The following is a 24,736-nucleotide window of genomic DNA, read 5'->3' on the forward strand; positions in this document are numbered from 1 at the left end:
AGGTATTCTGTGTCACTGTGACCCTGGTGTGATATTTCTCCTCAACTTCTCTACAGTCTGTGGTTAACCAAAGCTTCAGTGCCATACTGGAGGGGCAGTACTGAGGGAGTGCTGCACTGTTGGAGGAGCAGTCCTGAGGGAGTGCCGCACTGTCGGAGGGGCGGTACTGAGGGAGTGCCGCATTGTCGGAGAGGCAGTACTGAGGGAGCGCCGCACTGTCGGAGGGGCAGTACTGAGGGAGTGCCGCACTGTCGGAGGGGCAATACTGAGGGAGTGCCGCACTGTCGGAGGAGCAGTGCTGAGGGAGTGCCGCATTGTCGGACGGGCAGTACTGAGGGAGTGCTGCACTGCTGGAGGAGCAGTACTGAGGGAGTGCCGCATTGTCGGAGGGGCAGTACTGAGGGAGCGCCGCACTGTCGGAGGGGCAGTACTGAGGGAGTGCTGCACTGCTGGAGGAGCAGTACTGAGGGAGTGCCGCACTGTCGGAGAGGCAGTACTGAGGGAGCGCCGCACTGTCGGAGGGGCAGTACTGAGGGAGTGCCGCACTGTCGGAGGGGCAGTACTGAGGGAGTGCCGCACTGTCGGAGGAGCAGTGCTGAGGGAGTGCCGCATTGTCGGACGGGCAGTACTGAGGGAGTGCTGCACTGCTGGAGGAGCAGTACTGAGGGAGTGCCGCATTGTCGGAGGGGCAGTACTAAGGGAGCGCCGCACTGTCGGAGGGGCAGTACTGAGGGAGCGCCGCACTGTCGGAGGGGCAGTACTGAGGGAGTGCTGCACTGCTGGAGGAGCAGTACTGAGGGAGTGCCGCACTGTCGGAGGGGCAGTGCTGAGGGAGTGCTGCACTGCCGGAGGAGCAGTGCTGAGGGAGTGCCGCATTGTCGGACGGGCAGTACTGAGGGAGTGCTGCACTGTCGGAGGGGCAGTACTGAGAGAGTGCTGCACTGCCGGAGGAGCAGTACTGAGGGAGTGCCGCACTGTCGGAGGGGCAGTACTGAGGGAGTGCTGCACTGCCGGAGGAGCAGTGCTGAGGGAGTGCCGCATTGTCGGAGGGGCAGTACTGAGGGAGTGCTGCACTGCCGGAGGAGCAGTGATGAGGGAGCGCCACACTGTCGGAGGGGCAGTACTGAGGGGGCCCTGCACTGTCGGAGGGTCAGTTTCTTGATATCACGTGGAGTGAATCGAATTGGCGACTGTGATTGTGGGGACCTCAGGAAGAGGTGACACTTTGCACGTCCATTTTACAAGTTTAGTAACGTCTTCCTGTATTTTGTTGCAGTCTTCTTCTGTATTAGCTACATCCCCCAAATTTCGAAATTAGACTTTTGATTCCCGAGCCCAAGTTGTTTATATAAATTTTGACCAACAGTGGTCCCAGCACCGATTGTTGTGGAACACCATTCCCCACCTTTAACTCCGACTCTCTGTATCTGTTCTGTAGCCGGTCTGCTCTCCATTCTGCTACTTGTCCCCTGACTCCACACTGACAATAGTCATCAGTCTACTATGCAGTACCTTATCAAAGGCCATTTAGAAATCTAAATATATCACATCATCTACATTTCCCTTATCTACCCTTTCTGTTACTTCAAACAATCCGTTAAGGTTGGCCAAGCACAACCTTCCCTTTTGGAATCCGTACTGCCTGCTCTTTATTATATTTTCAGTTTCTAGATGGTTTTCTTTTACATCTTTCAGTAAGGATTCCATTATCTTTTCTGCCACTGACGTTAAGCTAATTGGTCTCTAGTTCTCTCGACTTGTTCCATCTCCCTTTTTAAAAAATATGAATCATATTATCAGTCCATCCGCCAGTCCTCCGGCACTATTCCCTTTTCTAATACATTTTTATATCTATGTAATAGTGCCTTTGCTATCTCTTCCCTAACTTATTTTAATCTGTGCTGCGCAATCCATCCGGACCAGGAGTTTTATCCTCCCTTAGTTTGATTAGTTTATCGATTAACAAAAACTAGAGACACTGAGTGTTCAGGAATAGAGTGGGAGCAGGACAGGGCAACACAGTGAGACATTAAAAAGAAATTGGAGAAGAATTGTCGGATTCATGATCCCGGGATTTATTTTAGATGACCGACGAGATTGAGCGAACTAAAAGAAACTGTTTGTAAAGGAAGTGGGAGAAAGCACATGCGTGCTAAGAGCAGTGGAATGAGTGATGCAGTGAGGGAGTATAGAAGAGATTGCGGGGGTGATTTTCAATCCCTGCTCCCAGTGAGGAGCCATGCTCACAGGGATTGGTATCTGACTATGCACCTGTGAAGGTCGCGTTCCTTTGGGAGCACAGGATGACGCTGATGATAGCTCGCAGATTCACCGTGGGAGGGAGTTAAAATTGTAAATGTGAACACAAGAGGGCATGAGAGAGCTGGAGAAAAGATTTGTCAAGGTGAGAAAATGGAGAATGCAACTCTGTTCTTAAATATGTGACTCTTTTTAGCCATCTGTGCCAGAGGATGTAGAATCCAAGGATCCAGAATATCTCGATGAACAGAGGAAGCATTTAATTATTCCTGCAACAATCCGGCCAAAGCTCAAGAAGTTCAGAATTGAGGTAAATTTCCGTCTGGATATTAATTCCCCAGTCAATGACGTAATTCCAGGATGAAGTTGTTAACCCATTTATTATGAGGGTGAGTTAATGCCGGGGCTGTGCTGATTGAAGCTGGGAGTTCAGGAGAAGTGTGAAGCCAGTCTTGTCTCTGTCAAGATGCGCCTTGTTGAGAGCACCAACCAGTTGCTCTAGTTGCAAACTGCTGTTGTCCAATTGTGATCCAAAGCTGTTCAACTGTAGTTTGAATCCAACATGAAACAGAAAAGCAGCAGAGAACACTCGGCCTGCGTGTGTTCCATTGCATAAGTTATCTCTCTCCACATTTCCAGTGCTGACCTTTGATCCTCACGTGCTGCACACCAGATAAATGACACTTTATTTTTCTAGGTTTTATTCTGGGGTCTCCGGGACCTGAAACGTATAAACCTTTTCGAAGTGGAGCAGCCCCAAGTGACGATAGAATGTGCTGGTCACAAAGTAGAGTCTGAAACCATTACAAATTACAAGGAGAATCCTAACTTTGGTGAACTTGTGAAGTATTTTGAAGTGGTATGTAACAAACTATTCTGGAAAACTACAGTTGTTAGTGATGAAATATTTGGATTGGACTTAGAACGGGTCCTTATCAATGGAGATGTGTTAAACTGCTGGCTCTGCACCAACAGCATCTCAACTCGTCCTCATCCTCATCCTCGTCCCATCTCAACTCGTCCTCATCCCATCTCAACTCTCCTCATCCTCATCCTCGTCCCATCTCAACTCTCCTCGTCCTCGTCCTCATCCTCATCCCATCTCAACTCCTCCTCGTCCTCATCCTCATCCCATCTCAACTCGTCCTCATCCTCATCCCATCTCAACTCTCCTCATCCTCATCCTCGTCCCATCTCAACTCTCCTCGTCCTCGTCCTCATCCTCATCCCATCTCAACTCTCTTCGTCCTCATCCTCATCCCATCTCAACTCATCCTCATCCTCACCCTCATCCTCATCCCATCTCAACTCTCCTCATCCTCGTCCCATCTCAACTCTCCTCGTCCTCGTCCTCATCCTCATCCCATCTCAACTCCTCCTCGTCCTCATCCTCATCCCATCTCAACTCTCCTCATCCTCATCCTCATCCCATCTCAACTTGTCCTCATCCTCGTCCTCATCCTCATCCCATCTCAACTCTCCTCGTCCTCATCCTCGTCCTCATCCTCGTCCTCATCCTCATCCCATCTCAACTCGTCCTCATCCTCATCCCATCTCAACTCGTCCTCATCCACATCCCATCTCAACTCTCCTCGTCCTCATCCTCATCCCATCTCAACTCCTCCTCGTCCTCATCCTCATCCCATCTCAACTCGTCCTCGTCCTCGTCCTCATCCTCATCCCATCTCAACTCGTCCTCATCCACATCCCATCTCAACTCTCCTCGTCCTCATCCTCATCCCATCTCAACTCCTCCTCGTCCTCATCCTCATCCCATCTCAACTCTCCTCGTCCTCGTCCTCATCCCATCTCAACTCTCCTCGTCCTCATCCTCGTCCCATCTCAACTCTCCTCATCCTCATCCCATCTCAACTCTCCTCATCCTCGTCCCATCTCAACTCTCCTCATCCTCGTCCCATCTCAACTCTCCTCATCCTCATCCCATCTCAACTCTCCTCGTCCTCATCCTCATCCCATCTCAACTCCTCCTCGTCCTCGTCCCATCTCAACTCGTCCTCATCCTCATCCCATCTCAACTCCTCCTCGTCCTCATCCCATCTCAACTCTCCTCGTCCTCATCCTCATCCCATCTCAACTCTCCTCGTCCTCATCCTCATCCCATCTCAACTCCTCCTCGTCCTCATCCCATCTCAACTCTCCTCGTCCTCGTCCTCATCCTCATCCCATCTCAACTCTCCTCGTCCTCATCCTCATCCCATCTCAACTCCTCCTCATCCTCATCCCATCTCAACTCTCCTCATCCTCGTCCCATCTCAACTCTCCTCATCCTCGTCCCATCTCAACTCTCCTCATCCTCATCCCATCTCAACTCTCCTCGTCCTCATCCTCATCCCATCTCAACTCCTCCTCGTCCTCGTCCCATCTCAACTCGTCCTCATCCTCATCCCATCTCAACTCCTCCTCGTCCTCATCCCATCTCAACTCTCCTCGTCCTCATCCTCATCCCATCTCAACTCTCCTCGTCCTCATCCTCATCCCATCTCAACTCCTCCTCGTCCTCATCCCATCTCAACTCTCCTCGTCCTCGTCCTCATCCTCATCCCATCTCAACTCTCCTCGTCCTCATCCTCATCCCATCTCAACTCCTCCTCGTCCTCATCCCATCTCAACTCTCCTCGTCCTCGTCCCATCTCAACTCTCCTCATCCTCATCCCATCTCAACTCTCCTCGTCCTCATCCTCATCCCATCTCAACTCCTCCTCGTCCTCGTCCCATCTCAACTCGTCCTCATCCTCATCCCATCTCAACTCCTCCTCGTCCTCATCCCATCTCAACTCTCCTCGTCCTCATCCTCATCCCATCTCAACTCTCCTCGTCCTCATCCTCATCCCATCTCAACTCCTCCTCGTCCTCATCCCATCTCAACTCTCCTCGTCCTCGTCCTCATCCTCATCCCATCTCAACTCTCCTCATCCTCATCCCATCTCAACTCTCCTCATCCTCGTCCCATCTCAACTCTCCTCATCCTCGTCCCATCTCAACTCTCCTCATCCTCATCCCATCTCAACTCTCCTCGTCCTCATCCTCATCCCATCTCAACTCCTCCTCGTCCTCGTCCCATCTCAACTCGTCCTCATCCTCATCCCATCTCAACTCCTCCTCGTCCTCATCCCATCTCAACTCTCCTCGTCCTCATCCTCATCCCATCTCAACTCTCCTCGTCCTCATCCTCATCCCATCTCAACTCCTCCTCGTCCTCATCCCATCTCAACTCTCCTCGTCCTCGTCCTCATCCTCATCCCATCTCAACTCTCCTCGTCCTCATCCTCATCCCATCTCAACTCCTCCTCATCCTCATCCCATCTCAACTCCTCCTCGTCCTCATCCCATCTCAACTCTCCTCGTCCTCGTCCTCATCCTCATCCCATCTCAACTCTCCTCGTCCTCATCCTCATCCCATCTCAACTCCTCCTCGTCCTCGTCCCATCTCAACTCGTCCTCATCCTCATCCCATCTCAACTCTCCTCGTCCTCATCCTCATCCCATCTCAACTCGTCCTCATCCTCATCCTCATCCCATCTCAACTCTCCTTGTCCTCATCCTCATCCTCATCCCATCTCAACTCTCCTCGTCCTTGTTCTTTGCGCACCGAACGTCCACTAATGCCTGGATAGCACACTGGAGCAGAATTGCTCCGGCCTTTCTATCCCAGAGACTCTGAGCCCAATTCCAGGCCCTCTGCCACCACTGTGGCTGAGGTCAGTTTACTGAGTGTGGATTTGGGGTTGAAGCTGGGTCTGGCTGGTCCCACACTGAGAAGGCTGCCGATTATTGATTTGGATTTTAAAGTGTGTTTTTTCCAATGATGACCGTTTTACAATATGGGAAGGGCTAAAGATCTGCTGTTGCTATGGTGATTTCTTAGCATCCCAAGCTGCTGTCCGCCAGGCAGATACTGTCACAATGCTGTGCTGTTGGGTCACAAGTTGCCCCAAGTGCTGCAGGATGTTGTTCAATAGCTGACTAGGTGACTATGTCATTCTCAGTGACACAAGTTGGGTGGGACAAAAAACAGGACAATAATCCAAAATGTTCTAACCACACAATTCAAACTGTTACTTAGTGAAGAAGTTGCAAAACCGAGGATTCTGCATTTTTATTTAAAAAGTCCCCTTCTCTGCTGCCTGTTGTTGTAGTGCCGTACTCTGTGTCTTCACACGCTCTGACACCTCACTCAAACAGCCATTCTTCATGTATGGACCGAGACAGTTAGGGGCAGAAACGTGGGAACGCCCATTGGTAATTTTTAAAACTTGAAAAAATTAGGGCCATGTGCTAATGTTTTTTAATTTTTTTTAAAATTCGGCATTTGTGCTCGAGGGAAGTGGATCACTAAATCAGACACTCCACTTCCTACCCGGAGTGTGAGGAGCAGCAGGTGGGGGGGTACTGGAGCACTATGCCGCGTTGGAAGGCTCCTCCGCTCCCTTAAAGGGAAAGGCCATCGCTGCAGACTCTGCAAAGGAAGAGCTTACCTGCTCACCGCTGGCAGCCGCCATCCGGCCCCATCAGCTGTGCTGGGCTGACCCATCATCCCCGAAGCAGCCGGCCTCCCGGTGGACGCTGGTGGTTTTGCCCGGCAATGCTGCAGGGGAGGGAACTGAAGTTCGGGTACGGACCGCTACCGGGGCGATGATGTCACGATCTCCGGGCGAAAGAGATCAGGGCGCCACGCAGTACCGCCGCTGTAAACCTCCCGCTGAATATAGCAGGTGTTGATCTACTCAGTACACCTGGTCGGTAAGTGCTAAGCGTTCCGTTATCGCTCCCAATTTCTAGGCCTCAGTAGACTATTGTACTACAGAGAAGGCCACACCTTACAGCCGCTGGCTTCACTGTGTCCTGTTTTCCTGGAGTGACCAGAGGTCCCTGATTTGTGACCAGGACCAGAAAGTCAGGCCTGGCAGACAGTCGGTGAGTGGGATTGTACCCATTTTTGTACAAGGATGTAACATTTGCAATTCTCCAGTCCTTTGGCACCACTCCAGTATCTAAGCAGGATTGGAAAATTACGGCCAGTACTTCTGCAACTTCCTCCTTAACTTCCCTCAGCTTCCAAGGATATATCCCATCCGGTTCTGGTGACTTATTGCGGGTGAAATTGCGTTGCACCCTGTTTGGGGGGTGCTAACATCCGGGAGGCAGAATGAACATAAGCATTAGGAGCAGGAGTCGGCCATTCGGCCCCTCGAGCATGCTCTGCCATTCCACAAGATCATGGCTGATCTCTGACCTCAACTCCACTTTCCTGCACTGTCCCCATATCCCTCGATCGCCTTAATATCCAAAAATCTATCAATCTCTGTCTTGAATATACTCAACAACTGAGCCTCCACAGCCCTCTGGGGCAGAGAATTCCAAAGATTCGCCACCCTCTGAGTGAAGAAGTTTCTCCTCATCTCAGTCCTAAATGGCCGACCCCTTATCCTGAGACTGTGACCCTTGGTTCTTGACTCCCCAGCCCGGGGGAAACATCCTTCCTGCATCTACCTTGTCAAGCCTTGTAAGAATTTTGTATGTTTCAATGAGATCACCTCTCATTCTTCTAAACTCTAGAGAATACAGGCCTAGTCGACCCAATCTCTCCTCATAAGACAGTCCTGCCATCCCAGGAATCAGTCTGGTGACGTTTTGTTGCACTCCCTCTGATACGTCCTTACTATACAATATAAATGCACACGAGGCCCATGCTTGAGAGGTCAGTCTGTGACCTGTCCTTTATTCCTTAGCACTCAAGTGATGAAGGTGGGTGGAGCTTCCCTTTTTATACCTGAAGGTCCAGGTTAGGAGTGTCTCCCACAAGTTCACCACCTAGTGATCATTGTTCTCACAGTGTACAACTTAGGTCAGATTATACATGGGTTACAATGCTGGTTGAATATATGACATCACCTGCCCCCCAAAGTCTTATTGGGATCACAGGTTAAGTCTCTCTGGTGGTTTATGCTCCCTTGTAGAGCGCCTGAGTTGGGGCTCCGGTTGTTGGGCGCTGGCCTGAGTATCTGCTGTTTGCAGTGCCTCAGGCCTGTCCGGACTGCCCACAGTGACTGGGCTCTCCTCCCTTTGGTTCCGGTGTTTGGTCACCTGTGGTGGAGTAAACTCTACGTCGTGTTTTCCTCTGCTTCTTTGATGGGGTTGCTGAACCTCCTTTTTGTTTGATCTACGTGTTTGCGGCAGATTTGTCCATTGGTAAGTTTAACTACCAGAATCCTATTTCCCTCTTTGGCAATCACAGTGCCTGCGAGCCATTTGGGCCCTGCAGTGTAGTTGAGGACAAAAACAGGGTCATTTACATCAATACATCGCACCCTCGCATTCCTGTCATGGTAGTTATATTGTGACTGGCGCCTGCTCTCGACAATTTCTTTCATGGTGGGGTGTGTAAGAGATAACCGGGTTTTGAGCGTCCTTTTCATTAGCAGCTCTGCGGGTGGAACCCCTGTGAGCGAGTGTGGTCGGGATCTGTCGGCCAACAGGAGGCGTGATAAGCAGCATTGTAGGGAACCCCCTTGGATTCTGAGCCTCCCCTGTTTGATTATCTGCACTGCTCGTTCTGCCTGGCCGTTTGAGGCCGGCTTGAACGGTGCCGTTCTGACATGGTTAATTCCATTGCCTGCCATGAAGTCCTGGAATTCAGTGCTTGTGGAGCACGGGCCATTGTCGCTGACCAAAATGTCCGGTAGACCGTGGGCGGCGAACATTGCCCGTAGACTTTCTACCGTGGCAGAGGATGTGCTTGAATTTAAAATGTCACAATTGATCCATTTGGAGTAGGCGTCTACTACAACCAAAAACATTTTTCCCATGAAAGGACCTGCGTAGTCCACATGGATGCGTGACCAAGGCTTGGTGGGCCAGGACCAGGGGCTAAGGGGGGCTTCCCTGGGTGCGTTGCCCAGCTGAGCACACGTGTTGCACCTGCGAACACAAAGTTCCAGATCTGCGTCTATCCCTGGCCACCAAACGTGTGACCTGGCAATTGCCTTCATCATGACAATGCCCGGGTGCCCATTGTGGAGTTCTCTGAAAAACATCTCTCTGCCCATCTGGGGCATGACTACGCGATTTCCCCACAGTAGCCAATCGGCCTGAATCGAGAGTTCATCCCTGCGCCTGTGAAATGGTTTAAATTCCTCAGGGCATGCCCTGTACGTGGCTGCCCAGTCCCCATTCAGGACACTAAATATATTCAAAAGGGAGTTAGATGAAGTCCTTACTACTAGGGGGAATCAAAGGGTATGGCGAGAAAGCAGGAAGGGGGTACTGAAGTTGCATGTTCAGCCATGAACTCATTGAATGGCGGTGCAGGCTAGAAGGGCCGAATGGCCTACTCCTGCACCTATTTTCTATGTTTCTATGACACATTTCTTGACTGGAGACAATAGCGGGTCTCTATTTGTCCAGACTTTGATCTGACGGGCTGTCACGGGTGAGCCTTCGCTTCAGAAAGCTTCAACAGCCATGACCATCTCAGCACCATGCTCGGTAGCCCCCTCAGTGGTGGTTAGTGGGAGCCTGCTGAGTGCATCGGCGCAGTTTTCAGTGCCCGGTCTGTGCCGAATTGTATAATCATAGGCGGCTAACGTGAGTGCCCACCTCTGTATGCGGGCCGATGCATTTGCATTTATGGCCTTGTTGTCGGCCAAAAGGGACGTTAGGGGTTTGTGATCTATCTCCAGCTCAAATTTCCTGCCAAACAGGTACTGGTGCATTTTCTTTACCGCATATACACATGCGAGCGCCTCCTTTTCAACCATCCTGTAGCCCCTTTCTGTCTGGGACAGACTTCTGGAGGCATAAGGTACCGGCTGTAACTGATCCTTGGCATTGACATGCTGCAACACACACCCGACACCATAGGACAACGCATCGCACGTTAACACAAGTTTCTTACACGGGTCATATAGCGTTAACAGATTGTTGGAACCGAACAAATTGTGTGCTCTATTAAAAGCCCTTTCCTGGCTGACCCCCCAGACCCATTCGTGACCTTTGCGTCGGAGCACATGTAGCGGCTCGAGCAGCGTGCTCAATTTGGGAAGAAAGTTACCAAAATAGTTCAGGAGCCCCACGAATGAACGCAGCTCCGTCGTGTTACGGGGTCTGGGTGCTCTCTGGATCACTTCCGTTTTGGACGCAGTAGGGCTGATCCCGTCTGCTGCTACCCTCATCCCCAGGAATTCTACCTCTGGAGCTAGGAAGACGCACTTCGCCTTTTTCAGTCGCAGCCCTACCCGGTCCAGTCTGCGTAGCACCTCCTCCAGGTTGTGGAGGTGTTCTTCACTATCGTAACCCGTGATGAGGATGTCGTCCTGAAAAACCACCGTCCCTGGAATTGACTTGAGGAGGCTTTCCATATTTCGTTGGAAGATTGCGACGGCCGAGCGAATCCCGAACGGACATCTGTTGTACTCAAACAACCCCTTGTGTGTCATGATGGTGGTCAGCTTCTTCGACTCACTCGCCAGCTCCTGGGTCATGTAAGCTGAGGTCAGGTCCAATTTTGAAAAAAGTTTGCCACCGGATAGCGTTGCAAAAGGTCCTCCGCTCTCGGTAGCGGGTACTGGTCTTGGAGTGACACCCAATTGATGGTGGCCTTGTAAGCGCCACATATCCTGACCGACCCATCCGCCTTGAGCACCGGCACAATCGGGCTCGCCCAGTCACTGAATTTGACTGGCGAGATGATGCCTTCCCTCAGCAGGCGGTCCAATTCGCCTTCTATCTTTTCCCACATCACATACGGCACCGCTCTGGCCTTGTGGTGTACTGGCCTGGCGTCCGGGTTTATGTGAATCACTACCTTGGTCCCCATGAAAGTGCCAATGCCGAGTTGAAATAATGAGTCAAATTTGTCCAGGACCTGCGAGCATGATACTCGCTCCACAGAGGAAATTGCATTGACATCGTCCCATTTCCAATTCATGACAGCAAGCCAACTCCTCCCCAGTAGTGCGGGACCGTCCCCCGGGACAACCTGTTCTCCGAATCTTTGTGGGTCACGACTACCGTGACGCTGCCTAGCATCAGAATGACCTCCTTTGTGTAAGTCCGTAGCTGTGCGTCAATCGGCGATTAATTTTGGCCTCCTGGCCTTGGACGCCCACAACTTTTTGAACTATTTGATACCCATCAGGGACTGGCTGGCCCCCGTGTCTAACTCCATTGATACGGGGATGCCATTGAGGAGCACTTTCATCATTATTGGTGGCGTCCTGGTGTATGAACTGTATACGTGCTCCACATGAACTCGCTGAACTTCAGCTTCCAGCGATTTCCCCCAGCGTTCATTTCTGCAATTTCTGCAGGTATTTTGCTCATCTCTGCAAACTCCGGCTAAGTGTGTGCCTCCACGCTTCCAACATGAGCTGTTGTTGGAAACAAAAGGTCCCTTGCCAGTCGATCGTCCCTGACTGCCCCGTGACTGTCCTTGAGTGCGCCATTAACAGGTGTTGATGGCCCCATTACTGGCCGCATTATCCCTTGCAATGGTGTGAATCACCGTTCAGCTTGCCATTGTCTCTGTCGAACTCCCCCTCTGGGTTCGACTACATGTTGGGGCATGCCCGATTGCCCTTGTCTGCCTGGAGAACTGTGTGCTGCTTTAACAATGTTGAATCTCTGTCCCAACCATTCCTTAACACAGTACCTCTCGTCTGTTCTGCTAGTGGCCATGCTCACGTGGTTTAAATCCCAGTTTCTCGTCGCCATTGATACGTCCTTACTATACAGTATAAATGCACACGAGGCCCATGCTTGAGAGAAGGTCAGTCTGTGGCCTGTCCTTTATTCCTTAGCACTCAAGTGATGAAGGTGGGTGGAGCTTCCCCTTTTATACCTGAAAGTCCAGGTTAGGAGTGTCTCCCACAAGTTCACCACCTAGTGGTCATTGTTCTCACAGTGGACAACTTGTCAGTTTATACATGGGTTACAATGCTGGTTGAATACATGACTCCCTCTATGGCAAGTGTATCCTTTCTTTAGGTAAGGAGACCAAACTGTACACAATACTCCAGGTGCGGTCTCACCAAGGCCCTGTATAACAGTAGTAAGACATCCTTGCTCCTGTACTGAAATCCTCTTGCAATGAAGGCCAACATACCATTTGCCTTCCTAACTGCTTGCTGCACCTACATGTTTGCTTTCAATGACTGGTGTATAAGGATACCCAGGTCCCTCTGTACCTCAACATTTCCCAAGCTATCACCATTTAAATTATACTTTGTCTTTATGTTTTTTCTACTGAAGTGGATAACTTCACATTTATCCACGTTATACTGCATCTGCCACGTGTTTGCCCACTCACTCAACCTATCTAAATCGCCTTGCAACATCTTTGCATCCTCCTCACAACTCACAATCCCACCTAATTTTGTGTCGTCAGCAAACTTGGAAATATTACATTTGGTTCCCTCATCCAAATCATTTATATATATTGTGAATAGCTGGGGCCCCAGCACTGATCCCTGTCGTACCCCACGAGTCACTGCCCGCCATCCCGAAACAGACCCGTTTATTCCTACTCCCTGTTTCCTGTCAGTTAACCAATTTTCAATCCATGCCAATACATTACCCTATGTGCTTTAATGTTGCACACTAACCTCTTATGTGGGATTTTATCAAAGGCCTTCTAAAAATCCAAATTCACTACATCCACAGGTTCTCCCTTATCTATTCTATCAGTTACATCCTCAAAAAACTCCAGTAGATTTGTCAAACATGATTTTCCTTTCATAAATCCATGTTGACTTTGTCTAATTCCATTGATATTATCTAGGTTTGCCGTTATTACATCCTTTTATAATAGACTCTAGCATTTTCCCTACTACTGATGTCAGGCTAACCGGTCGGTAGTTCCCTGTTTTCTCTCTCCCTCCTTTTTTAAATAGTGGGGTTACATTTGCCCCCCTCCAATCTGCAGGAACTGTTCTGTAATCTATAGAATTTTGGAAGATGACAACCAATGCATCCACTATTTCCATGACTACCTCTTTTAGTACTCTGGGATGCAGATCATCAGGCCCTGGGGAGTTAACTGCCTTCAGTCCCATTAGTTTCTTCAGCACTATTTTCTTACTAATAATCATTTCCTTTCATTCCTCTTGCTCACTAGACCCTTGGCTCCCTAGCATTTCTGGGACATTGTTTGTATCCTCTTCCGTGAAGACAGAACCAAAGTATTTATTTACTTGGTCTGCCATTTCCTTGTTCCCCATTATAAATTCTCCCATTTCTGACTGTAAAGGACCTACATTTGTCTTCACTAATCTTTTTCTTTTTACGTACTTGTAGAAACTTTTGCAGTCGGTTTTTATGTTCCTTGAAGTTTACTCTCATACTCTACTTTTTTCCCTCTTAATCAATCTCTTGGCCAGGTTGGTTTAATTAAAACAAGCTAAACACTAATGAGACTCCATGGATGAATAAAGCCATAAGGGAATAATTGAGGGTAAGGAAAGAGGCATAGACCAAGTACATAGACAGCAGGGGAGTGCATGATAAGGGAGAATACAAAAAGATTAGACGAGAAATCAAAAACATAATTAGGAAGGCAAAGAGGGACGATGACATTAAATTATCAAGGAACATAAAACAAAACAGTAAAATATTTTACAGGCACATCAATAAAAAGAGGAAGGCTGGGATAGGAATAGGAACATTAAAGGATAGACAGGATAATACCTCAGGTAACAATAGAGAGATGGCAGAAATATTAAATAATTACTTTGCTTCAGTATTTACCAGAGAGATAGAACAGGTGGACATGACACTGGTTGATGAGATAAGTACATTTAAAAGAAAGAGAGGGGATATATTAAATAAACAAATCAAACTCCGAGGATAAAACCCCTGCTCCGGATGGATTACATTCACACATTTTAAAAGAATCTAGGGAAGAGATATCAGAGGCAATACTACAGATATTTAATAATTCTTTAGAAAAAGGTGTAGTGCCAGAGGACTGGCGGAGAGCTAACACAATACCTATATTTAAGAAGGGGATAGAACCTGTCCAGGGAATTATAGACCAGTCAGTTTAACATCGGCGGTAGGAAAAATAATGGAATCCCTACTAAAGGAGAAAATAGAAAAACATCTAGAAACCAAAAATATAATAACAAATAGTCAGCATGGATTTCAAAAGGGAATGCCTTGCTTGACCAAACTCATTGAATTTTTTGAAGAGGTAACAGAGCGAGTAGACAATGGTAATGCAGTAGATGTAATTTATCTAGATTTTCAAAAGGCCTTCGATAAGGTACCCCATAATAGACTGATGATCGGAATCGAGGAAGACTTGCTTCCACTCTTAAAATGAGTCCTTAGGGGGCTGAACAGTTCAATGCGAGAGCCACAGAACCTGCCACAAGTGGGACACACAGTCATTGACGGTAAGAGAGGGTGGGACAGGTTTGCTGCGCTTTCCTTCCGCAGCCTGCGCATGTACTCGCTGACGAGACTCGAGGCGCTTAGCACCCTCCAGGATCCACCTCCTCCACCTAGAGCGATCTTCGGCCAGGGACTCCCAGGAGTCATAGAAACATAGAAAATAGGTGCAGGTGTAGACCATTCGTCCCTTTGAGCCTGCACCACCATTCAATGAGTTCATGGCTGAACATGCAACTTCAGTACCCCATTCCTGCTTTCTCACCATACCCCTTGATCCCCCTAGTAGTAAGGACTACATCTAACTCCTTTTTGAATATATTTAATGAATTGGCCTCAACAACTTTCTGTGGTAGAGAATTCCACAGGTTTACCACTCTCTAGGTGAAGAAGTTTCTCCTCATCTCGGTCCTAAATGGCTTACCCCTTATCCTTAGACTGTGACCCCTGGTTCTGGACTTCCCCAACATTGGGAACATTCTTCCTGCATCCAACCTGTCTAAACCCATCAGAATTTTAAACATTTCTATGAGATCCCCTCTCATTCTTCTGAACTCCAGTGAATACAAGCCCAGTTGATCCAGTCTTTCTTGATAGGTCAGTCCCACCATCCCGGGAATCAGTCTGGTGAATCTTCGCTGCACTCCCTCAATAGCAAGAATGTCCTTCCTCAAGTTAGGAGACCAAAACTGTACACAATACTCCAGGTGTGGCCTCATCAAGGCCCTGTACAACTGTAGTAACACCTCCCTGCCCCTGTACTCAAATCCCCTCGCTATGAAGGCCAACATGCCATTTGCTTTCTTAACCGTCTGCTGTACCTGCATGCCAACCTTCAATGAGTCGGTGGGGATGCCGCACTTTACCAGGGAGGCTTTGAGGGTGTCCTTGTAACATTTCCTCTGTCCACCTTTGGCTCGTTTGCCATGAAGGAGTTCTGAGTAGAGCGCTTGTTTCGGGAGTATCGTGTCTGGCATGTGGCCCGCCCAACAGAGCTGATCAAGTGTGGGCAGTGCTTCAATGCTGAGGATGTTGGCCTGGTCGAGGACCCTTTTCTCAATCTTCCTCGCTGGATTGCTCCACCTCACAGTCAACAAGCTCCCCGCTGGAGTGTAACTAAACTACAGAACCAGTGGGAAGCTGTTCAACCTTCGCCATCTCCAGGCCAGGTCCAAGACCACTGCAACCTCTGTCGTTGAGCTACAGTACGCGGACAACGCCTGTGTCTGCGCACACTCAGAGGCTGAACTCCAGGACATTGTCGACTAATTTACTGAGATGTATGAAAGCATGGGTCTTACTCTAAACATCCGTAAGACAAAAGTCCTCCACCAACCTGTCCTCGCCGCAGACCACTGCCCTCCATTCATCAAGATCCACGGCGCAGCCTTCGACAACGTAGACCGTTTCCCATACCTCGGGAGCCCCTTATCAACAAAAGAAGACATTGATGAGGAGATTCAACACCGCCTCCAGTACGCCAGTGCAGCCTCGGCCGCCTGAGGAAAAGAGTGTTCGAAGACGAGGTCCTCAAATTTACCACCAAGTTCATGGTCTACAGGCTGTAGTAATACCCGCCCTCCTGTATGGCTCAGAGACATGGACCATGTACAGTAGACACCTCAAGTCGTTGGAGAAATACCACCAACGATGTCTCTGCAAGATCCTGCAAGATCCTACTGATGAACAAGGTCAGAGAATGTGGAGTCAGGGGACCAGGAGCAGAATGGATCGCTAGCTGGCTTCAAGACAGAAAGCAGAGAGTAGGGGTAAAGGGTAGCTATAACAGTGGCAGAAGGTGGGCAGTGATATTCCACAAGGATCAGTGCTGGGACCACTGTTGTTCACAACTTATATGAACGATTTAGACTTTGGATTCAAACACAATTTCTAAATTTGCGGATGACACCAAATTGGGGGATAGTCAATACTGAGCAGTACTGCAACACATTACAGGAGCACATTAATAAACTTACAGAATGGGCATATAATTGGCAAATGAAGTTCAACACAGATAAATGTGAGGTGTTACATTTGGTAGGAAGAATAGGGAGGTTACTTATTACTGGGAGGGTGTGAGTCTGGGTGGGTTAGAGGAACAAAGGGACCTCGGATACAAATGCACAAATCACTAAATGTTGCGACACGGGTTAGCAAGGCCATAAAAAGCAAACCCAGCACTAGGGTTTATTTCTCGAGGTATAGAATTGAAAAGTAGGGAAGTTTTGCTAAACCTGTATCAAACCTTGGTTAGACCGCACTTGGAGCTCTGCGTACAGTTCTGGTCGCCATATTGTAAACAGGATATAGAGGCACTGGAGAGGGTACAGAGAAGATTTACAAGGATGATACCAGAAATGCGAGGGTATACATATCAGGAAAGGATGAACAGGCTAGGGTTTGCAGCACATAATTTGAATTAGTACTCCGTTTTGCTCCGGCATGGATTTCCCTCTTCTAGGAAAAAACAAATGGTGGGGGCGGTCAGCGTGTGTTCTTGCGGCGCTCCCGGACAGCTCGTGGCACTGATAACGTCAATGCATCGGTGCTGACATAAGCATGTACTCACACGCCTTTCCTAACGGAGAGGGCCGCTGTGATCTGAGCAGCACCAGGGAGGGTGTCGGCCAGGTTAGTGGCTGGAGGGGATGCCAGCCTGCCTGTTGGTGGCCTGAACAACACATAAAAATATGGCGGCAGCAGCACCGCCCCTTTAAGGGCACCACAGCCACGGCAGCGATAAGGTGATGATGTCACAGCCGGGGCTTAGCGCAAACCTCTTTTCACCCGCCGACCCCTGGGGGGCGCTGTGTGCGCTGCGCCCCAGCAAAAACCCATTAGCACCCTGTTAGCATCGGCTGGTGGTCCGAACGGCATTGCGCAAAGGGGCAATTCTGGCCCGTGGGTCTCTTCTCTCTGAAAAAAGAAAGCTGAGGGATGACTTAATAGAGGTCTTTAAAATGATGAAAGGTTTTGATCGAGTGGATACAGAGAGAGTGTTTCCACTTGTGGGGAGGAGCATAACTAGAGGCCATCAATATAAGATAGTCACCCAGAAATCCAATGGGGAATTCAGGAGAAACTTCTTTACCCAGAGAGTGGTGAGAATGTGGAACTCACTGCCACAAGGAGGGGTTGAGGTGAATAGTATCGATGCATTTAAGGGGAGGCTGGATAAACACATGGGGGAGAAGGGAATAGAGGGTTATGCTGATAGAGTTCGATGAGGAAAGACGGGAGGAGACTCGAGTGGAGCATAAACACTGGCCTGGACTGGTTCGGCCGAATGGCCTGTTTCGGTGCCGTATATCCGATATAATCCTGTGTAATTGGAACTTTTGTTTCACAGGAACTCCCGGAGCAGATGTACCTTCACCCGCCCTTGAGCATCTTCGTGATAGAGCAGCGTGCGTTCGGGCGCACGGTGCTTGTGGGGTCGTACACCGTCACAAGCCTGCAACAGTTTTCCCTGAAGGAACTAGAGGAGAATCCAAAACCTGAGGATGTTGCTGCCAAAGCCCTAAGTAAGGAAAGCGTATAAATGATAGAAAGGGACCAGGAGTGGCTCCCTGCTGTTTCTGCAAGTTCAGGAACTGCACCACTTGGGTAGTACTCAGTCACACTTCCCAACTGGCCTCTGTGCCCTTGTATTTGAGAAATAAACAACAACTTGTATTTATATGGTGCCGTTAACATAGTAAAACGTCACAAAGTGCTTCAAGGAATGTTATAAAACAAAATGTTACGCCGAGCCACATAAGGAGATATTGGGACAGATGACCAATAGCTTTTGAAAAATTCATTCATGGGATGTGGGCGTCCCTGGTAGGGCCAGCATTTATTGCAGCATGGCAGCCGATTTGCGGTGGTAACAGGCCTTATGGAGAGGGGCAATTTCAGCCCCAATCACTTTTGTCTCTTACTTTACAGAAAAGTTTGATGCACAATCGGTTTCCAATGGCAACACGCAGGCACAAATCGCAATCTCCGTTGAACCAGAAGTGGCATCTTCTGAAAATAAGAAAAGACGCCTCGATATTCTTAAGGTAAGTGTGAGCCGCTGCACTGCTCGCGGAGCCACACCCATTGTGCTGGGTTTGTTCGACCTACGAGCTGGACCACTGAATGTTACTGAGCGGCAACTCCACTCTATGGCCCCAAGTTTCGACATGATTTGCTCCTGATTTTTAGGAGCAACTGGTGTAGAACGGAGTATCTTAGAAATCGGAATTCTCGCCATTTAGTTTGCTCCAGTTCTAGTCAGTTAGAACAGTTTCACTTTGGAACAGAATTTTATTTTCAAAAGGGGGCGTGTCCGGCCACTTACGCCTGTTTTCAAAGTTTCGTCAGTGAAAACTTACTCCAAACTAACTTAGAATGGAGTAAGTGAAGATTTTTGTACGCTCAAAAAAACCTTGTCTACACTTTAGAAAATCAGGCGTAGGGAATGGGGGGGGGGTTTAAAGGGAAATTTACAAACATTAAACACTTCAGTTTTACAAATAAAGAGCCATCATCAATAATAAATGATAAAAACATCAATAGATCAACCAATAAATCAATCAAAAAAAATTAATAAGAAATAATTTTTTTTTTAAATCAATAAATACAACATTTTCTACTTACCGACTGCAGCACCGGGAGCCCTCCAACAGCGTGCTGGGATGACCCCCCAGTGTGTCTCTGTCAGTGTCTCTATCTCTCTGTCTGTCTGTGTGTGTGTCTCTCTCATTCTCTGTCTGTCAGTGTCTGTGTTTCTGACAGCGAGGGGAGGGGGAGGAGGCGGGTAGAGGGAGAGAGGGGGAGCAGAGGGAGGGATGGGGAGAAGGGGGAGGGGGGAGAAGGGGGAGGGGGAGGGATGAAGTGGGGAGAAGGGGGAGGAGAAGTGGGGGGGAGGGGGAGGAGGCGAGGAGAAGGGGGGGAGGGGGAGGGGGGGAAAGGAGATGGGGGGGAGGGGGAGGGGAGGAAAGGAGATGGGGGGGGAAAGGAGAAGGGGGAGGGAGGCTGAAAGGCCCGAGACTTCGGGCAGGGCCCGTCCCCAGCACCAGATTTACAGGTAGGTGGCGTTGGGTCGGGTCGGGGGGGTGGTGGGAGGGAGAGGGAGGTCAGGTCGGGTCCAGTTGGGGGGGGCGGGGGGAAGCGGGAGTCGGGTCGGTGTCGGGTCCGGGGGCGGGGGGGGAAGCGGGAGTCGGGTCGGTGTCGGATCCGGTCCAGGGGCGGGGTGGGGGTAGCGGGAGTTGAGTCGGGTCGGGAGGAAGCAGGAGCTGGGCGTGGGAGGAGCCTTATTCACGCAGCCCCAGTGAGGCCATTCGGCCAGGGCTAGGGGCTGCGTGCTTCGGCCCCTCCCACACAGTTTTGGGCGCCTGGAGCTACTGCACATGCGTGCCCACTGTAGCGCGCATGTGCAGAGGTCCCTGTTTTCAGCGCAGGGACCTGGCTCCGCCCCCTACAGCTCGTGCTGCGCTGCACCAAGCTGCAAACGACCTGCAGGGAGCTGGAGACTCTGGAAGTTTTTTTTAGGCGCACTTTGTGGCGCGAAAAACGGGCGTCCAGGTCGGGACTGCGCTGTTCTAGGCGCGGCTCGAAACTTGGGCCCATTATAGACAGTCAAACACTATCTGCTAATATCAGTCACAAATTAGGTAATCTGCTAATCTGCACCCCATCCACCACCTTCAGCATTCACTCCCTGCACCACCGTGGCTGCAGTGTGCACCATCTACAAGATACACTGCAGCAACTTGCCAAGGCTTCTTCAGCAGCACTTCTCAAAGCCACAACCTCTATCTTCTAGAATTTTTTGAGGATGTAACTAGTAGAGTGGATAAGGGAGAACCAGTGGATGTGGTGTATTTGGACTTTCAAAAGGCTTTTGACAAGGTTGCACACAAGAGACCTTGGTTGTTAGCTCCCCCAAATGGGGCGGGACCAAATTTCTCCCCCTTTATCTTTAATTACTTTGTGATGAGGGGAAGTCTTCAAAAGAGGTCTCTTATATCTTTTATAGGAACTGGACCAAGACAAGCATTGTTACCATTTAACACTGGTACCAACAATTTGAAGAGAATTATTGCTGTCTTTGTATGTACAGGAAGTGAGGAATGCATAAATCAGGATGGATTGTGCAATAGTGTAAAACAGGTGATAGCGAATCGGCAGAATAATTCTTATTTCCATTCATTTCTATTGTGTGTGTGTATGTGTATGTGCGAGAGTGAGTGCGTGTGTGTGAACACGAGTGTGTGTATGTGCGAGAGTGAGTGAGTGTGTGTGAACACGAGTGTGTGTATGTGCGAGAGTGAGTGAGTGTGTATGAACACGAGTGTGTGTATGTGCGAGAGTGAGTGAGTGTGAACATGAGTATGTGAGCATGTGTTTGTGCACGTGTGTGTGTGAGTGAGAACTCTGGGTGAGAGCACAATTAGGCTCCGTTGTGATACCTCCCTACAAACAGTATCCTGCTGACTCTCAATATCTGGGCTGACATGGAGAATGGAAGTAGAGGGAGTATATGTCAGCCGGGGCAGAATGCAAAACGCTGAGGGAGAGGAGCTATGATTGAACAGGCCCCTTGTCCTTTCTCTCAGATACCAATGCAGAAACTGCCGCTTAAACCTAAATTGGCAAAGGACGAACCTGAAGAATATGAGGAAAAGATCAAGCTGGAGGAGCTGGACTGGTGGTCGAAATACTACGCATCTCTAGGGGCAATGAAGGTAAAGTGTCATAGTCAATTTATACTGCTCCAGAATTTATACTTAAAGGGACATTACTATTGAACAGCTTTGCTAAACCTTTCTATTAATGTATCATTGCAACACATTGCGCCAGTTGTATTGAGACTGGTTGGATTAGTAATCTCTGACCTAGGTTTGACTCCAGCTCTACTCTGTTGTCTGTAACTCGAGGTTGTCCAACCTGCGACCCTGGGGCCCTATGTGGCAACAATCCGAGCAATGGTCCTTGGAGCTCGGCAAGCTCGGCCCCATTCACTCTTCCATTTCTTCTTTGGCTCGGCTAGTTTGAATTTGATATGCCTGTTTTTAGAACTTTGTCATTGGTGAATAAATCCTAAAGTGCAAAAACAAGATCGGTTAATTTGGACAACTTGAGGACGAATCTCATGTGTTGTTGAATCAATAATCACTAAGCTTTCTGTATTACCCTCCAGAATATTTGCTCATTCGCAGCGCGGCCCATCCACCACACACTGTTGTTGGGTTATTGGATTTACTCTTCTCTGTTCTTGGGATGCGGATGTTTCTGGCAAGGCCGGCATTTATTGCCCATCCCTAATTGTCTTCGAGAAGGTGGTGATAATCCGCCTTCTTCAACCGCTGTCACCATCATCATCATTGGCAGTCCCTCGGAAGACTTGCTTCCACTCCTGAAGTGAGTCCTCAGGTGGCTGAACAGTCCAATACGGGAACCACAGTCCCTGTCCCAGGTGGGACAGACAGTGGTTGAGGGAAGGGGGGGGTGGGACTGGTTTGCTGCATGCTCCTTCCGCTGCCTGCGCTTGGTTTCTACATGCTCTCGGCGATGAGACTCGAAGTGCTTAGCATCCTCCCGGATACACTTCCTCCACTTAGGGCGGAATGGTCTTTGGCCAGGGGCTCCCAGGTGTCGGTGGGGATGTCGCACTTTATCAGGGAGGCTTTGAGGGTGTCCTTGTAGCGTTTCCGCTGCCCACTTTTGGCTCGTTTGCCGTGGAGGAGCTCCGGATGGAGCACTTGCTTTGGGAGTCTCATGTTTGGCATGCGGACAATGTGGCCTGCCCAGCGAAACTGATCGAGTGTGGTCAGTGCTTCAATACTGGGGATGTTGGCCTGGTCGAGGACACTGATGTTGATGCGTCTGTCCTCCCAGGCGATTTGTAGGATCTTGCGGAGACATCGTTGGTGATATATCTCCAGCGACTTGAGGTGTCTACTGTACATGGTCCACGTCTCTGAGCCATACATGAGGGCGGGTATTACTACAGCCCTGTAGTCCGTTATAGTCCGTGTGGTGGAGTTGCTGTTAGGGATGGAGTGCTGTTAGGGATGGAGTTCCAGGATTTTGACCCATCGATGATAAAGGAACGGCCGATATATTTACAAGTCTGGATGGTGTGTGACTTACATAAGAACATAAGAAGGAGGAGCAGGAGTAGGAGGTCTTACTGCAGTTGTACAGGGCCTTAGTGAGGCCTCACCTGGAATATTGTGTTCAGTATTGGTCTCCTAATCTGGGGAAGGACGTTCTTGCTATTGCGGGAGTGCAGCGAAGGTTCACCAGACTGATTCCCGGGATGGCAGGACTGACATATGAGGAGAGACTGGATCGACTGGGCCTGTATTCACTGGAGTTTAGAAGGATGAGAGGGGAATCTCATAGAAATATATAAAATTCTGACGGGACTGGACAGGTTAGAGGCAGGAAGAATGTTCCCAATGTTGGGGATGTCCAGAACCAGGGGACACAGTCTAAGGATAAGGGGTAGGCCATTTAGGACTGAGATGAGGAGAAACTTCTTCACTCAGAGAGTTGTTAACCTGTGGAATTCCCTACCGCAGAGAGTTGTTGATGCCAGTTCATTGGATATATTCAAGAGGAAGTTAGATATGGCCCATACGGCTAAAGGGATCAAGGGGTATGGAGAGAAAGCAGGAAAGGGGTACTGAGGGAATGATCAGCCATGGTCTTATTGAATGGCGGTGCAGGCTCGAAGGGCTGAATGGCCTACTCCTGCACCTATTTTCTATGTTTCTATGTTTCTATACGGCCCCTCGAGCCTGCTCCACCATTTAATACGATCTTGGCTGATCCGATCATGGACTCAGCTCCACTTCCCTGCCCGCTCCCCATAACCCCTTATCGTTTAAGAAACTGTCTATCTCTGTCTTAAATTTATTCAATGTCCCAGCTTCCACAGTTCCCTGAGGCAGCGAATTCCACAGATCCACAACCCTCTGAAAGAAGAAATTTCTCCTCATCTCAGTTTTAAATGGGCGGCCCCTTATTCTAAGATCATGCCCTCTAGTTCTAGTCTCCTCAATCAATGGGAACATTCTCTCTGCATCCACCTTGTCAAGCCCCCTCATAATCTTATATGTTTTGATAAGCTCACCTCTCATTCTTCTGAATTCCAATGAATAGAGGCCCATCCTACTCAACTTCTCCTCAAAGTCAACCCCCTCATCTCCGGAATCAACCTTGTAAACCTCTGAACTGCCTCCAAAGCAAGTATATCTTTTTGTAAAGATGGAAACCAAAACTGCACGCAGTATTCCAGGTGTGGCCTCACCAATACCCTGCATAGTTGTAGCAAGACTTCCCTGCTTTTATACTCCATCCCCTTTTCAGGATACTATTGGCCTTCCTGATCACTTGCTGTACCTGCATACTAACCTTTTGTGTTTTATGCACATACCCCCAGGTACCGCTGTACTGCAGCACTTTGCAATCTTTCTCCATTTAAATGATAACTTGTCCTTTGATTTTTTCTGCCAAAATGCATGACCTCACACTTTCCAACATTATACTCCATCTGCCAAATTTTTACTCACTCACTTAGCCTGTCTATGTCCTTTTGCAGATTTTTTGTGTCCTCCTCACACATTGCTTTTCCTCCCATCTTTGTATCGTCAGCAAACTTCGCTACGTTACACTCTGTCCTTTCCTCCAAGTCATTAATATAGATTGTAAATAGTTGGGGTCCCAGCACTGATCCCTGCGGCACACCACTGGTTACTGATTGCCAACCCAAGAATGAATCATTTATCCCTACTCTCTGTTTTCTGTTCATAGAAACATAGAAAATAGGTGCAGGAGTAGGCCATTCGGCCCTTCGAGCCTGCACCACCATTCAATATGATCATGGCTGATCATGCAACTTCAGTACCCCATTCCTGCTTTCTCTCCATACCCCTTGCTCTTAGCATCCTCCTCACAGCTCACACTGCCACCCTGCTTAGTGTCATCTGCAAACTTGGAGATATTACATTCAATTCCTTCGTCTAAATCATTAATATATATTGTAAGTAGCTGGTGTCCCAGCATTGAACCTTGCGGTACCCCACTAGTC

At 49.1% G+C, this 24,736-nt stretch overlaps 1 protein-coding gene across 2 annotated transcripts in view; it reads left to right on the forward strand.

Moving 5' to 3' along the window:
• Positions 1–24,736, forward strand: part of fer1l4 (fer-1 like family member 4) — a 229,219-nt gene that overhangs the window by 119,146 nt on the left and 85,337 nt on the right. For both annotated transcript variants that reach the window (XM_070896525.1, XM_070896526.1), the window contains 5 exons: positions 2,456–2,569; positions 2,957–3,118; positions 18,017–18,191; positions 18,598–18,713; positions 21,255–21,383. In XM_070896525.1, coding sequence (XP_070752626.1) covers positions 2,456–2,569; positions 2,957–3,118; positions 18,017–18,191; positions 18,598–18,713; positions 21,255–21,383 — 696 coding nt within the window. The remainder of the gene's footprint in view (positions 1–2,455; positions 2,570–2,956; positions 3,119–18,016; positions 18,192–18,597; positions 18,714–21,254; positions 21,384–24,736) is intronic.

The sequence above is a fragment of the Pristiophorus japonicus genome, chromosome 12, assembly GCF_044704955.1.
Source record: "Pristiophorus japonicus isolate sPriJap1 chromosome 12, sPriJap1.hap1, whole genome shotgun sequence".
Taxonomy (NCBI): domain Eukaryota; kingdom Metazoa; phylum Chordata; class Chondrichthyes; family Pristiophoridae; genus Pristiophorus; species Pristiophorus japonicus.